General features: G+C 47.8%; 1 protein-coding gene across 2 annotated transcripts in view; it reads right to left on the bottom strand.

Annotated features, from left to right (window-relative positions):
- Positions 1-15,726, bottom strand: part of COMP (cartilage oligomeric matrix protein) — a 43,256-nt gene that overhangs the window by 9,943 nt on the left and 17,587 nt on the right. For both annotated transcript variants that reach the window (XM_081895514.1, XM_081895513.1), the window contains exons 6-15: positions 15,431-15,589; positions 14,216-14,320; positions 12,058-12,165; positions 10,773-10,932; positions 9,717-9,835; positions 8,084-8,136; positions 6,440-6,633; positions 4,066-4,244; positions 2,866-2,914; positions 709-905 (exon numbers count right to left, since the gene is read on the bottom strand). In XM_081895514.1, the coding sequence (XP_081751640.1) occupies positions 709-905; positions 2,866-2,914; positions 4,066-4,244; positions 6,440-6,633; positions 8,084-8,136; positions 9,717-9,835; positions 10,773-10,932; positions 12,058-12,165; positions 14,216-14,320; positions 15,431-15,589 (1,323 nt within the window). The remainder of the gene's footprint in view (positions 1-708; positions 906-2,865; positions 2,915-4,065; positions 4,245-6,439; positions 6,634-8,083; positions 8,137-9,716; positions 9,836-10,772; positions 10,933-12,057; positions 12,166-14,215; positions 14,321-15,430; positions 15,590-15,726) is intronic.

Raw genomic sequence — 15,726 nt, 5'->3', positions numbered from 1 at the left:
GGCTGCCCTGGCAGGGGATGATGGGAGTTGTAGTCTAGGACATCCGGAGGACAACATGTGGACCAAAGGCTGCCTTAGCCTCTTTCCTGGAGGCCGGCCAGAGCCTTTGCCTTGTGTCTGCAGAAGAACTGGCTCTTAACTGCTTGAACAGCCAAAATGCAGACGAGATTTGGGAGAAGGCAGTTGAGATATGGGACGCGGGTGGCGCTGTGGGTTAAACCACAGAGCCTAGGACTTGCTGATCAGAAGGTCGGCGGTTCGAATTCCCGCGACGGGGTGAGCTCCCATTGCTCAGTCCCTGCTCCTGCCAACCTACCAGTTCGAAAGCACATCAAAAGTGCAAGTAGATAAATAGGTACCACTCTGGCGGGAAGCTAAACGGCGTTTCCGTGCGCTGCTCTGGTTCGCCAGAAGCGGCTTAGTCATGCTGGCCACATGACCCGGAAGCTGGACGCCGGCTCCCTCGGCCAATAAAGCGAGATGAGCGCCGCAACCCCAGAGTCGGCCACGACTGGACCTAACGGGCAGGGGCCCCTTTACCTTTAACTGAGATACAGATCAGCTGTCGGGGAAAACATCCCTGTTTCCCCGCTCTCGTTGCCAGAGAGGAGAAACCGAGATGGGAGATTTTGTGTGGCCGGTTTCGTCCCCTGTTTTCCTGGCTTGGCCCGTGGCGTCTGGGCTCCCCCAGGTTCCTCAGCTACCTACCTTGAGCTGGATCCCCGGTTCCGCCACAGCCCGGAAGGGGTTGGCCTGCCAGTAGGTCTGTTCCATCTGCTTCCACATGACCACATAGAAGCTGGCACTGTCCTGGTACCCGAAGATGAAGCCGGCGTAGTCGTCGTCCGTGGCCGTGTTCACGTGGAAGGTGCCCTCAAAGTCCACCCCGTTGAATGCGGTGTACCCTCAAGCAAGGGAGAGAGGGGTCACCGCCACAGAATAGCTCAGGACTGTCCATCTAGCTCAGGACTGTCTGCACAGACTGGCAGCAGCTCTCCAGGGCTTTAGGAAGGGTTGTCTCCAAGCTCTACCTGTAGAAGCCCCCAGGGACTGAACCTGGGACCTTCTGCATGCAAAGCAGGTGTTCTCGGCCCAGTATATCTGAAGGTGCATCTCTACCCCCATCGTTCTGCCCGGACACTGAGGTCCAGCACCGAGGGCCTTCTGGCGCTTCCCTCCCTGCGAGAAGTTAGGTTACAGGGAACCAGGCAGAGGGCCTTCTCAGTGGTGGCGCCCGCCCTGTGGAACACCCCCCCATCAGATGTCAAAGAGAAAAACAACTACCAGACTTTCAGAAGACGTCTGAAGGCAGCCCTGTTTAGGGACGCTTTTAATGTTTAATAGACTATTGTATTTTAATATTCTGTTGGAAGCCGCCCAGGGAAACCCAGCAAGATGGGTGGGGTATAAATAATAAATTTTATTATTATTATTATTATTATTATTATTATTATTATTATTATTATTCTACTACCCCTGAGCTATGGCCCATCTGTCCCACATCACTATCTGGGCAAGTGCTAGGGCCAACTCACAAGATGCCAGTGAAGTTAACACTTTATTCAAAGGAAACAGCTTAGACCAGTGAGGACAGCAACTCTTCATGATGATGATAATAATAATAATAATAATAATAATAATAATAATAATAATTATTATTATATCCCGCCCTCCCCAGCCAAGACTGGGCTCAGGGTGGCTAACACCAGGTATAAAAACAATTGATTAAAATACAACTTAAAAACAAGATTAAAATACAACATTAAAATGCAGCCTCATTTCAGTAGAAACTCGAAAACTTTTTTGGGGATGAAAACGTCAAATCTTCACCAAGGCCAACTATCCAGACTGGTCCTACGTGGGCCAGAAAAAAGCCAAGGAAGTCCCCAAATAGGAGTTCCATCACAGAAGGAGAAAGGGAAAAGGAAGAGGGGAAGGGGATCAAGTTGATTCCAAGCCAAATGCCAGGCGGAACAATTCTGTCTCACAGGCCTGCGGAAAGAAATCAGATCCTGCAGGGCCCTGGTCTCATGAGGCAGAGCGTTCCACCAGGCTGGGGCCAGTGTTGAAAAGGCCCTGCCTCTGATGAGGCTAATCTGACTTTCTTAGGGCCCAGGACCATTAGGGTGTTGCTATTTATGGACCTTAAGGTCCTCCGTGGGGCATACCTGGAGAGACGGTCCTGTAGGTATGAGGGTCCTAGGCCGTGAAGGGCTTTAAAGGTCAAAAGCAGCACCTTAAATCTGACCCTGTACTCCACCGGGAAGCAGTAGGTCTTGTCCCAGTGCGGAAGTTGTGAGGACTGAAGTACCCACCTTCCCACAACTCCCTAAGTCTTCCCTTGCAACCTGAGGCTCCTTGGCTGTCTCTGCTTTGCCCTCTGCACATTCTGGGAGACCGGGGGGGGGGGGGAGCTGGTCACAGCAGGAGGGGGAGACCCCCTGGCTTCTTCAGCAGCCTGCCTCATCTCTGCCTCTTGTGCCCTCCGCTCCTGTCTCTGATTCTGAGCTGCTCTCTGCCGCAGACTCCTCCCGCTCACTAAACCCTGTTGCATCTTCAGCTTCTGACACTCCCTCTTCCCAGTCTTCTCCCTCTGGCCACCCACTGCCACCCCACCACCCCTCATCGGGCTCTGAGCCTTCTTCCCTTGGGGGTCCCCCAAGCTATTGCCTCCACCCACTCACCCACATCCAACCAGCCCACGACAATCACTTTTATCAACAAGCCTATGACATTTATGTTCGGATGACACAGCTATTCACTGATATTCTTTATTGGTGGTTGGTTTTTATGAAGACTTTACGAATGAAAATGAATAATGGTGGGGAAAGGGTGTGGGATTTATGTGTGGAAAATACCACTTACCGACTGCCAAACCTGGGTCGCTGTTCATGGTCTGAACAATCTCCATTCCCTGCAAATGAGAGAGAGAGAGAAGGAAGGAAGGAAGGAAGGAAGGAAGGAAGGAAGGAAGGAAGGAAGGAAGGAAGGAAGGAAGAAAGGAAGAAAGGAAGAAAGGAAGAAAGGAAGAAAGGAAGAAAGGAAGAAAGAAAGAAAGAAAGAAAGAAAGAAAGAAAGAAAGAAAGAAAGAAAGAAAGAAAGAAGTGGGTGCTTTTTTCAGTCTGAGAGCATCGTTCCAGAAGGACAGGTGGTTTGGAGGCACTAACTAGACTACTGCAAAGTGCTGGGTGTGGGGCCACCTTTGAAGACCACCTGGAAGCTACATCGGGTGTAGAACAGCTGGGGAGCTTTTTCAGCCATTCAGAAAACATAACACTGGGTGGGTCAGCGTCCCTATTTGCTTTCATCTCAAAGCCAAGGCTGTGGTAAGTCACAAAACTTTAGAAGCTACACAACTTGGAAACTAAATGTCTGAGGAACGACTCCCTCACATCCATCTCTCTGTGCCACCCCTGGAGATTTGGCGCCCAGTACATTTCCAGGCACAATTCAAAGTGTTGGGGCTGACCTTTAAAGCCCTGAACGGCCTCGGCCCAGGAGACCTGAAGGAGCGTCTCCACCCCCATCGTCCAGCCCAGACGCTGAGGTCCAGCTCCGAGGGCCTTCTGGTGGTTCCCTCGCTGCGATAAGCAAGGTTACAGGGAACCAGGCAGAGGGCCTTCTCGGTGGTGGCGCCCGCCCTGCAGAACGCCCTCCCACCAGATGTCAAAGAGAACAACAACTACCAGACTTTTAGACGACATCTGAAGGCAGCCCCATTTAGGGAAGCTTTTAATGTTTGAGGCATTACTGTATATTAATATTGTGTTTGAAGCCGTCCGGAGTGGCTGGGGAAACCCAGCCAGATGGGCAGGGTATAAACAATAAATTATTATTATTATTATTATTATTATTATTATTATTATTATTATTATTATTATTACTAGTTCCTAGGGCCAGACAGAGACATTTGGAGGGCCACATTCACACCCCTCTTCTGGACAGCCCCCTCCACACCTGGGCGTAACTGAACAGGGACACGGAAAGAAGCGCATTCTGCGGAAAGCTTTTCATTCCGCCTCGGATCATGGCAGGAAGTGGGGTACGTAAAAGCCCCCGACTGACCTGGTTGAGGACGATCCAGTTGGGATCGATCTGCGCATCTCCCTCGGGATCCAGCACCACCGTCTGAAACGCCCGGAAGTCGGTCAGCGTCACCTGGGCATTCTCTGGGCAGACGTCTATGCGGTCGACCACCAGGTCCTTATCGAAGTCGCCCTGGCAGGCGTCCCCAATGCCGTCTCCTGTAGCGGGAAGAGGGGGAAGGAGGCTCAGTTTCCTAAGAGCAGCTCTACCCCCAGGGGGTTCCAGTTGGGTCATAGAAGGACCGAAAAAGGAGGTGGTGGGGTGGGTGCCGCTAGAAGAAAAGTTAGGATTGGACTTTCCTTTCTTACATATTTTATATTTACCGTATTTTTCGCACCAGACCATAACACGCACGTAGTTTTTAGAGGAGGAAAACAAGAAAAAAAATATTCTAAATGAAACAGTGGATGTATGATTTTTGTGGTTCATGCTGTGGCCACAGACATGTGATCTGACAATGAGTTTGGAGTAGCCCAATGCAAAAATCCTTTGTAAAAATGCTTTGTAACCATGTTTTTGCACCACTGCGACCCCAGGCAACAGCGGGTGTGTGATTTTTTTGGTGCAAGATGTAGCCATGGACATGCTATGTGATCTGATGGTGAATTTGGGGTGACCCAGTGCCAAAATCCTGAGGATCCATGTGGATCCGTGCTTTGTAACCACGTTTTAAGTGGGGAGGGAAGGAAAAGCACTCAAGGGACAAGGAGCACGCATGGGGTGTGTGGAGAAGGATGCTGCTAATAATGCTATTTAGCGAGCTGAGTGGGGAGGAGAGAGGGACAGAGAGCCTGCTTGCTTTAAAGGAGCCAACCGGATAGGAGCCGCTTACACTCCCCTTCCGCTTTGCTCCTTTAAAGAAGCAGGCTCTCTGTCCCTCTCTCCTCCCCACTCAGCGGCTCTTCTCCCGCTTTGCTGTTTCAAAGCGAGCCACGGAGGAGGGAAGGAAGGGGAACCATGGTTCCTCTGCTCACAACTGCAGCAGTTCCCCCCGCCACCCGTTGGCATTCGCTCCATAACACGCACAGACATTTCCCCTTACTTTCTAGGAGGAAAAAAGTGAGTGTTATGGTGCAAAAAATACGGTATTTACATTTCTAGGTCTCTCTTCTGCCCACAAACATTCAAGGCAGCTACTGAAGTTGGAAGGCGAATCGTTTTTTAATTAAAAACAACAGCAGCAAGTTGATGGATCTCATGGATTTGAAGTTATTGTTATGAGTTTGGCGGGGGTGTCAGTATAGATGATACCCTGGGTCGCTTCCAATCCTGTATACAGCGGACGCTTGGGTTGCGAACGTGATCCATGCAGGATGCATGTTCGCAACCTGCAGCAGCACATCTGCACATGCGCGGGTTTCAATTCAGTGTTTCTGCGCATGCGCAACGTGTGATTCAGTGCTTCTGCGCATGCGCGACCGCCGAAACCCGCAAGTAACGAGTTCCGGTACTTCCAGGTTTTGGCTCATCCGTAACCCAAAAAAACGCAACTTGAAGCGTCTGTAACCTGAGGTATGACTGTATTGTGGTGGGTGGGGGAGCGGGGAAGAATGTATAAGAGGAAGCCTGACCAACCAGTGATTTTGTCAAGGCCATGCCTTTGGTAGGCCAGCTGAGACCTGCAATTCTACAGATCCAAAGAGGATGCCCTGTTGCCATAGAGACGTGTAAGGTGGTCCTTCTCCCACATCACCTGGCTGGATGCCACAGCATCGTAGGATGGAGAGCAGGTGGCCAGAGGGGTGTGTAGGAGTTTTGCTGATGACTTGGGTGGGTGGAGAGAGAGAGAGAGAGAGACATGCCTCACTCTGTGCAGGATTTGGGGCTGCAATTGGGGAAGCAAGATCTGCTGGGGCGTTAATGCCGTGAGCCTCTCTGCCCTATTCTCAGGTAAATAAAAACATACATGCTAAGAGAGACCACAGTCTCCTCTGAGGAAACACCTTTGCAGTCTTTCAGTACTCTGAGAGGGGTAAGGTAAAGGTAAAGGGACCCCTGACCATTAGGTCCAGTCGTGACCGACTCTGGGGTTGCAGCGCTCATCTCGCTTTATTGGCCGAACCAGAGTAGCGCATTTACCTTCCTGCCAGAGTGGTACCTATTTATCTACTTGCACTTTGATGTGCTTTCGAACTGCTAGGTTGGCAGGAGCAGGAATTGTCAATGGGAGCTCACCCCATCACGGGGAATTGAACCGCCAACCTTCTGATTGGCAAGTCCTAGCTTCTGTGGTTTAACCCACAGCGCCAGAGGGGACAGCACCTAACTAACCGCTCCAGGTCAATGACAAAACCAGAGAGGTGGCCTGGTGAGGTTTCTGCTCTTTTTTGCAAGGCCAGTACTCCTTCCTTACTGTCTGTGTCTTCCTGGCCAGGGTTAGGGACCAAGCGGCAGTTGTCTGGTCCGGGGGGCTTGCGGTCAGGGATGCCGTCGTTGTCGTCGTCCTCGTCGCATTCATCCCCGATCCCGTCCTGGTCAGAGTCCAGCTGGGAGCTGTTGGGCACCGAGGGGCAGTTGTCCCGGGAGTCCTGGTGGCCGTCCCCATCCCTGTTGTGCAGAGAGAGAGAGGAAGGGAAGATTGCAAGTTTAGGGTGTGGGAACTGAGGCTTCAAGAGCAAGGGAACATTGGACCACATGAGATGCTCAGGGTCACCACTTTGACCCGATGACAAGCAATGACCCAGCAAAGGAGAAGATAGAAGAGGAATTGGCAGTGTCTAGGTCTCTTTCTAGGGACGCGGGTGGCGCTGTAGGTTAAACCACAGAGCCTTGGACTTGATGATCAGAAGGTTGGCAGTTCGAAACCCCGCAACGGGATGAGCTCCCATTGCTCGGTCCCTGCTCCTGCCAACCTAGCAGTTTGAAAGCACGTCAAAGTGCAAGTAGATAAATAGGTACCACTCCAGAGGGAAGGTAAACGGCATTTCTGTGCGCTGCTCTGGTTCGCCAGAAGCGGCTTAATCATGCTGGCCACATGACCCGGAAGCTGTACACTGGCTCCCTCGGCCAATAAAGCGAGATGAGCGCCACAACCCCAGAGTCGGCCACGACTGGACCGAATGGTCAGGGGTCCCATTACCCTTTACCTAAGTCTCTTTCTATGTCTCTTTTTTAACAGGTCCCTTTAAAGTAAACCGATTCCCTCAGGAAGAATGGACAAAATTCAATGATTATTTAGCTAAATTTAAAGTTAAACTCATTGGAAATAGCTTGCAGGCAACAGATTGGCTTAGGAATTTATATAGGTTAAGTGATGTTTAACATGTACAATTTTCAATTGAAAAGATGTAAGGATGTGAATGGACTAAGTTCAGTATATAAGAATTAGGATTTGTAAAGCCGTTATAAGGCTCTGCATGGAAATTCAACCAAGGGGAAGCGAGGAAGTCACTTAACAATGTTAATAAGTGTGATTTTAACAAGGTTATGATTTATGTTTGTTTGTGTGTTTTGTTCGTTTATAATTTTGTGAAAATTAATAAAGAATTTTTTGAAAAAATAAAGAAAGTAAACCGATTCCCAGCTCTGAAATTCCTTGGCCGAGCTCCAGCCCTGACTCTGGACCCAGACTCCCAGGTTTCTTTCAAGGTGAATCCGGACCACACGCTCCACAGGAGGCTGCCTGCTGTATCTCTGCATGTGCTAGTCTTATCCTTCAACCATCCCCCGATCTCTGGTCCTCCGTCCATCCAATCTGCCAGGTTGAGTACAATTGGATCTTAAGATGTAGTAGAACTAAGTGCCCTTGAAGGCGTCTGTCTGTCGCATCTTTGTATGACTCCCTGCTCTGGGTGTTCTGCCTGTCAGAAGAGGCCATTATGGCACAAATCCAGTGGCGTGTGCTACCCTGAGGGGAGATAACGATTCTCTCTCAGTTGCTCTTGGGTGTCACGATAGGTCTCAGGACTGTGGCAGTTCAGCAAAACAACTCCTACAGGTGCTCCCTAGCTCTTACCCCCCAACAGGTGAAACCAGACAAGCCATTTCTATAACTTACCGGTCTTGGTTGGTATCACACAGGTCCCCGACGAGATCGTGGTCAGTGTCTTTCTAAAGAACAGGAAGCAACAGCTGCATTATTTGCTTAAAATAAAATAAAAAAGTTTACAGGAGCAAAACAAGACTTTGAAATCTGCAACTCTTAACTTAGGGTTACCAGATGTCCCCGGTTACAGGGGACAGTCCCCGGATTTGCAAATCTGTCCCTGGACAAATTCTGTCCCTGGAATGTCCCCAGATTTGCAAATCTGTCCCTGGGAAATGTGGCAGCGGCAGCCTCAGCAACAACACATCATATGGGGACTTCCGGCAAGGCAAAATGGCAGGTGCCATGGCAGCGAGCAGCTCCTGAAGCCAGCCAGAGTCAACTGCGCTACCAAGCTGGCTCTGGGCTGCTGACTGCTGCCACTGCCAAAGGGGAACTGGGGATGTCCGGCGGTACAGATCTCCTGCCCCCTTCTCCCTTTGTTTTGACTGATTGGGGGAAGCTCAGGAGTCGCAGGCAGGCGGCCGTTGCCCAGTTTTTTAAAAACACTGCACATTTATGTTTCACAGGGTGCGAAAGAAGGGCTTTGCACCTTGCCTGGCAGATAAACTGTGCGCCTTGCGCCCCTCCTGGGCAACAGCTGCCCGCCCGCGACTCCCAAGCCTCCCCCGATCACAACGAAGGGGCAGGAGATCAGGGAAGGCTCGGGAGTCACAGGTGGGCAGTGTGCTGTTGCCCAGTTTTTTTAAAACTCTGCGCATTTATGTTTCACAGGGTGTGAAAGAAGGGCTTTGCACTTTTTTTATTATTTTCGGGTTTCAACAGTTGTTTTTTTTAAATATTTATTAAAGATTTTATTAATACAATAAAGAAAAAAAAGAAAAGAACAACAAAAAAGGAAAAAAAGGAAAAAGCACTTACACCTTATACAAAAAGCATATCACAACAAAATCAATTAGATAATGACCATATTTTCTTCGCTTTTTGGACTTCCTCACATCTCTCATTCCTGCGTTCCTGATTTATAAAACTTTAACCAGCAATTTATCACCTTGTTTCAATTCTTATTTTGTAAATTTCCAATATTGTGTCCCTAACTTTAGATACTTTTATCCAAAACTTAAATACTTAATTTAGACATAATATTTATCCAAAATTTATCTTTTCTCAAATTTCACTTGTCCTCATATTCTTTTCAACTAGCTTAGTGGTGCCATGTTATTTTCAATCTTGCATCCTTCTTAACACTCATACAATTTGCAATATTTTTGTAAATAGTCCTTAAATTTCTTCCAATCCTCTTCCACTGCTTCCTCTCCCAGAAGGGCTTTGCACCTTTATACAATATGCATGTGTGCTCGGGCCCAGGGTCTTTGGCCTCACCATCCCCACTACTGACTCTTCAAAAAAGAAAAGAAAAAAAGGATCCCTGGATTCATTGAAAATATCTGCTAACCATGTCTTAACTGCAGGGGTTAGGGAACCAGGTTCCCTATTTCAAAGCTTCTCTTGAAAGATCTAAGCCATAGACATTCACCTTCAAGGCCAGTCTCTAGGCATCCTTCAATTTGCTCTCCCACCCTTGGGAAAAGACCCGTTTGCACCACACGCCGCCAACTCATTCCTTTCCCCAGGAAGCGCTTACCTGGTCTGGGTTGCTAATCAAGGGGCAGCTGTCGCAAACGTCTCCAACCCCGTCACCGTCGCTGTCCCTCTGGTCTGGATTGGGGATCCTCACGCAGTTGTCCAGGACATTTTTAATCTCTGCAGAAGCGGGAGGCAAAAACAGCCGCGGTCATCAAGAGTGCAGCATCTCACCTGGCCTGGAAAGCTCTGGGAGAGGCAGGATTCTCCTCTTGGAAGAGGCATCAGTGCTTATGCCAAAATCAGGAAGGAGAGGCGCTCTCTAAAAATTGAATGCCCGATCCACAGTTCTTCTGAGAGCTTACACTAAAAATACCGTATTTTTCGCTCTATAAGACGCACCAGACCACAAGACGCACCTAGTTTTTGGAGGAGAAAAACAAGGAAAAAAATATTCTGAATCTCAGAAGCCAGAACAGCAAGAGGGATTGCTGCGCAGTGAAAGCAGCAATCCCTCTTGCTGTTCTGGCTTCTGGGAGAGCTGCGCAGCCTGCATTCGCTCCATAAGATGCGCACACACATTCCCCCTTTTTAGAGAGAAAAAGTGAGTCTTATAGAGCAAAAAATATGGTAAATAAAACGTTTTTCAAAAAGCCTCCTGGCCAATTAGTTGTGTGTCTCTTTGTTGATTAATTCAGAAGGTGTGTGTTTTAATTGACTAAATAGCCCATCTTTCCACTATAACGGAGATGAGCTTTCTCGGTCATGTCGTGGAATGATGACAGGACAGGTGTTGTCTGTGAGATGCCAGGATGGAGCAGCTACGATTGCCTTCTCCTGACCATCCCTTTGCCTCAGGCCTGAGCCGGCACCCAGGCTCTTCTTACATTCTTGGAGAACCTCCAGTTCCAGAGGCAGTCTATCTCTATTTCTAGGCTCTGTGGGGTATTTGGCCACTGTGAGAAGAGGATGGCCCGATCTAGCAGGCCTGCTCTTATGTTCATCCCCATAATAATTTGTGACTATTATTGCTGTTAATCCACCCGCTCATCATCATCTATCCTGCTCTTCAGCTCCTCTGTCTTTGAAATCGCTCAGGGGCCCCACAGGCACTCACTGTCTCCGTCCATGTCATCGTCACACAAGTCCCCCCGGCCATCTCCGTCACTGTCTCGCTGGTCGTTGTTCTTCACGTTCCGGCAGTTGTCACAGGCGTCGCCAAAGCTGTCCTGGTCGCTGTTGCGCTGGTCTGAGTTGCGCACAAAAACGCAGTTGTCCTGGGTGGGGAGAGGAGAGGAGGGGTGAGTCAGGGGAGGGGGCCAAAGAGATACGGGAGGGCGAGAGTTTGCCGCTGGACTGGAACCCTGAGCCTGTCTCTAATAATAATAATAATAAATTTACAGTGGTACCTCAGGTTAAGTACTTAATTCGTTCTGGAGGTCCATTCTTAACCTGAAACTGTTCTTTACCTGAAGCACCACTTTAGCTAATGGGGCCTCCTGCTGCTGCCGTGCCACCGGAGCACAATTTCTGTTCTCATCCTGAAGCAAAGTTCTTAACCCGAGGTACTATTTCTGGGTTAGCGGAGTCTGTAACCTGAAGCGTCTGTAACCTGAAGCGTATGTAACCTGAGGTACCACTGTATTATTATTTATACCCCGCCCATCTACCTGGGTTTCCACAGCCACCCTGGGTGGCTTCCAACAAAGTATTGAAATACAGTGGTCTGTTAAACATTAAAAGCTTCCCTAAAGAGGGCTGCCTTCAGATGTCTTCTAAAAGTCTGGTAGTTGTTCTTCTCTTTGACATCTGATGGGAGGGCGTTCCACAGGGCGGGCGCCACCACCAAGAAGGCCCTCTGCCTGGTTCCCTGTAACTTGGCTTTTCGCAGTGAGGGAACTGCCAGAAGGCCCTTGGCGCTGGACCTCAGCGTCCGGGCAGAACGATGGGGGTGGAGACGCTCCTTCAGGTACACTGGACTGAGGCTGTTTAGGGCTTTCAAGGTCAGCACCAACACTTTGAATTGTGCTCGGAAACGTACGTCTCTTGCACAGGCAGAATTCTCCTTCCTCTACCCTTCCTCCAAGCATTCATTTCAGAGGGTTTAGCCTGAGCAGAACTTCACTGGAGGCAACCCAGCAGTCCAAGCTTCATAAAAAATACCGTACATTTAAAGCACACCTCTCCCCCCACCTAGTTCGCCCTTCACACAACTACCATTCCCAGCAGCCTTCACCAACAACAAGGTTTCCGATTTTAACACACACATGCAATCGCGTTGCTTATTGGAAACTGCCCTCTCTGTTGTGCTCGACAGGGAAACGACAGCTTTCCTTGGTCCTGAAAGCAAAAACAGAACGGCGCTTGTCTACTTGACGTGCACCCAAGACAGGAGTTCAAACCTCGGTGTTTATTATCCCATCGCCGTCGGCGTCATCATCGCAGGCGTCTCCTATTCCATCTCTGTCCGCGTCCTCTTGTCCGGAGTTGGGGACAGTCACACAGTTATCCTGGAAAGGGAGGCAACGGTTAGGCTTTTAAGGTGTTTGTGTGTGAGAAGGTACATACTTTCACCTTTGGTGGACATGCCCAAGGATTAAGGCTTTCTGGGAGATGGTCTATAATGAAATGAAAAAGGTATTTAAATATACCTTCCTGAAGAAACCAGAGGCCTTTCTCCTGGGCATGGTCGGCCAATTGGTGCCAAAGAAGGATAGAACTTTCTTTATGTATGCTACAACAGCAGCAAGAATTCTCATTGCAAAGTATTGGAAGACACAAGATCTACCCACTTTGGACGAATGGCAGATGAAGGTGATGGACTATATGGAACTGGCGGAAATGACTGGCAGAATCCGAGACCAGGAAGAAGAGTTGGTGGAGGAAGATTGGAAGAAATTTAAAGACTATTTACAGAAACATTGTAAAATTAATGAATGTTAGAATGATGTTGGAATGAATTTATGTGATTTTAGCAGAAATGTTATAAAGGTTTAGGGAAAAATAGACTGTTAATTGGTGAAAGGAGGGAAAGTAAAGTTACATTATATTAAGATAAATTACAGGACAAAAATTGGAAAAGATGGAAAGGATTTGCTGAAATAGTTAACCGAACTAGAATACAAAAAAGGGAGGTGTGAGGAGGTCAATGAAACAAGCAAATGAAAGATAAGTTATGGGAAGAGTTGTGGTGTTTTTTAATTGTTTGTGTTTTTTCTTTTTTCTTCCTTCTTTTTTTCCTTTTCTTTTTTACTTATTGTGATGTGTTGACTTGCTTTTGTTTAATATGGTGTTTTTATTTTTGATTTTTGTAACCTTTAAAACTTTAATAAATACTATTAATAAATAAATAAATGTGTTTGTGTGTGTGCCTTACGGGGAGCTGCCGGCCAGGACCTCCTGCATGAAAAGTAGGCCTTACATCCTTTCCCTTTCTTTGACCAACAAGGTGGTGTTCCTCTGTGTTTTCCCTCCATTTCATAGTTAACTTGTGACTTTCTCTTTTTTTAAAAAAAATAATAATAACCACAGCAACGCGGTTTGAGTTTGAGTTGCTTGACCAAAGTCACCACACGGACTTCCCTTAACTTGGAATCCAACTCATTCATTCTCTCTCTCTCTCTCTCTCTCTCACACACACACAGTGGACGCTTGTGTTGCGAACGCGATCCGTGAGGGAAGCACGCCTGCAACCCGCAGTGTCCACAACCCACAGCGCTGCGTCAGCGCATGCGCGGGTTGCAATTCGGTGCTTCTGCGCATGTGCAAAGCGCAATTTAGCGCTTCTGCACATGCGCAAGTGCCGAAACCCGGATGTAACCCATTCTGGTACTTCCAGGTTCGGTGTTGTGCGCAACCCGAAATCGCACAATCCGAAGTGTTTGTAACCCGAGGTGTGACTGTATAACAATTTAAAGTACTGATTTTTACATCCTTAAGATATCAAGGACTTCCCTTCTTCTCTTTCCATGGTTCATTTTGCATATCACAAATCCCTGCATATTTTACAAAAACTATACCATTCAGTATTCCATTATTACACCCATCAAAACTTATTTACACTGTTGAATTTATCTTAGTGCTGCCAGCGTTTTCAACTGTACACAGTTATTTCCCATATATTCAGTAAACGTTTTCTGGTCTTCTCTAAACGTACATTCTTCTCGTTCTCTAATTCTATATGTTAAGTCTGCAAGCTGTGCGTATTCTGTCAACTTAAGTTGCCGTTCTTCTTTGGTTGGGACCTCGCTCGTTTTCCATTTTTGGGCTAGCAAAACACGGGGCGCAGTAGTGGCAGAGATAAATAACCATTTTTGACACCTGGGAATTTCAGTCTGAATAATCCCCAACAGAAAGGACTCTGGGGTTTTTTTTTTTAGGGGGAGGGAAAGCACTTTTAAACATTTTTTCCAATTCATTGTGGATCATTTCCCAATCCTCCTTTACCCCTTTACAAGAGTAAAAGGAATGGAACTCTTAAGTCTGCCTAGGCTATGCTCAGACAAGGAGAGGCATAGTCCAAGGTGGAGAGGGCCTTTGGCGCTGAGCGTCTCTTCTTACCTTGCGGCACTTCTTGTCAGTGCAGCGAAGCTTCTCGTCAGGAAAGCCATCAATGTCGGTGTCTTTGCCGCAGATGAAGCCATTACCGGCCCAGCCAACGATGCACTGCAAACAGAGAGTGGTACAAGCATTAACCAAGGAAGGCAGACCTGTTAACATTGGTTCCTCACTTTTCTAGTCTTCACCACACTTCTGCACATGTTTATTATTATTATTATTAAATTTATTTAATCATTTTTTCAATACAAACAACAACCGCAAAAGACACATACAACAAAAAACCATAATAACACTAAGAACATTAACAATTCAGATTTGAAGACTGATATACCCATGACTACGCCTTTTTAACAATATTTCCCCACCTCTCTCTCCTCCCCCTACGTCCCACCACTGTCCACCTTATCGCTTAAATATTCATTCCAGATTTCTTCATATTTATCCATTCTTAACTTGCATTGACATGCAGTTTGTCCGTATGTAGCTAGTCTGTCCATATTATCAATCCATTTGCTCAATGGAATCTTTTTGCAGCTCTTCCAATTCATGAGTTTATTATTATTATTTTAAAAACGTGTTCTCCAGTAAAGTCGCCATGCGTCTTTTAACTTTGCCTTATCACATTTTTTTTTGTGTGTAAGCAATTTCCTGAAACATTGTGCGGTTTTGAATCAACACAATGCATTTTCACGCACAGCAGCAAGAACAAAAGGTTCAGTGCTGCACAAAAGTCCCCACAGATTAAGGTGTGAGCGAAGGGAGGGTATTAATTTCTGGAGGGGCGCGTGTCTGACTGTCCGGCCGCTAGGGGGCAAAAGAGACTAAACAAAACAAAGGCTTTGAGCTGTAGAAAACTTTGCTGTTCTAACTGCAAAAAATGACCCATACATTCTGAATCTTAAAGCATCAGTTTTAGAACAGGCCTATTTTGTTGTTCTTTTGAATCAGTGAACCCCCCCCCCCAATTTGGTGAGGGAAATATTTAGAAATGGTTTTGGATGGAGCATTCGCTTTTCTGTTTACTGTATTCTGGACGTGCAGAAGCCTGAAATTCACATTTCTAAGGGTGAGCCGGGGGAGAAAAACACACCAGCCACCTCAATCTCCTCTAGTCTGCAGAACTTTGCAGCTTCCCCATTCCTTAGATCTGGAGATGTTTGGGGAGGGACGTGAGGAAGAGGAGGAGGAGGAGCCCAAAGGAGGCTTTGAACTCACCACACAGCTGAGTGTTCCATCGCGCTCCACAATGCAGTCCGCTTTCTCGTGGCACGGGCTGAGATCTCCGTTGGGACACCTTCTCTCCATCTTGCTGCGGCAGCCGGAAACCTGGTCCCCTGTGAAGCCAGGCTTGCACGCCCCACACTTGTAGGAGCCCTGCAGGGAGAAGAAACGGGGTGGTTTGCAGTGGGGGCATTTGCAGGGATGGCCAAGCAGCCGAAAGGATGTCCTCGCGCCTCCCTGGATGCGTAAAACCTGCCCTGCTGTTTCGTGGTGCTTTATCTTTCCCTTCC

Source organism: Podarcis melisellensis (assembly GCF_964234715.1).
Source record: "Podarcis melisellensis genome assembly, chromosome: 18".
NCBI lineage: Eukaryota > Metazoa > Chordata > Lepidosauria > Squamata > Lacertidae > Podarcis > Podarcis melisellensis.
This window is presented reverse-complemented; position numbering and strand designations above follow the sequence as displayed.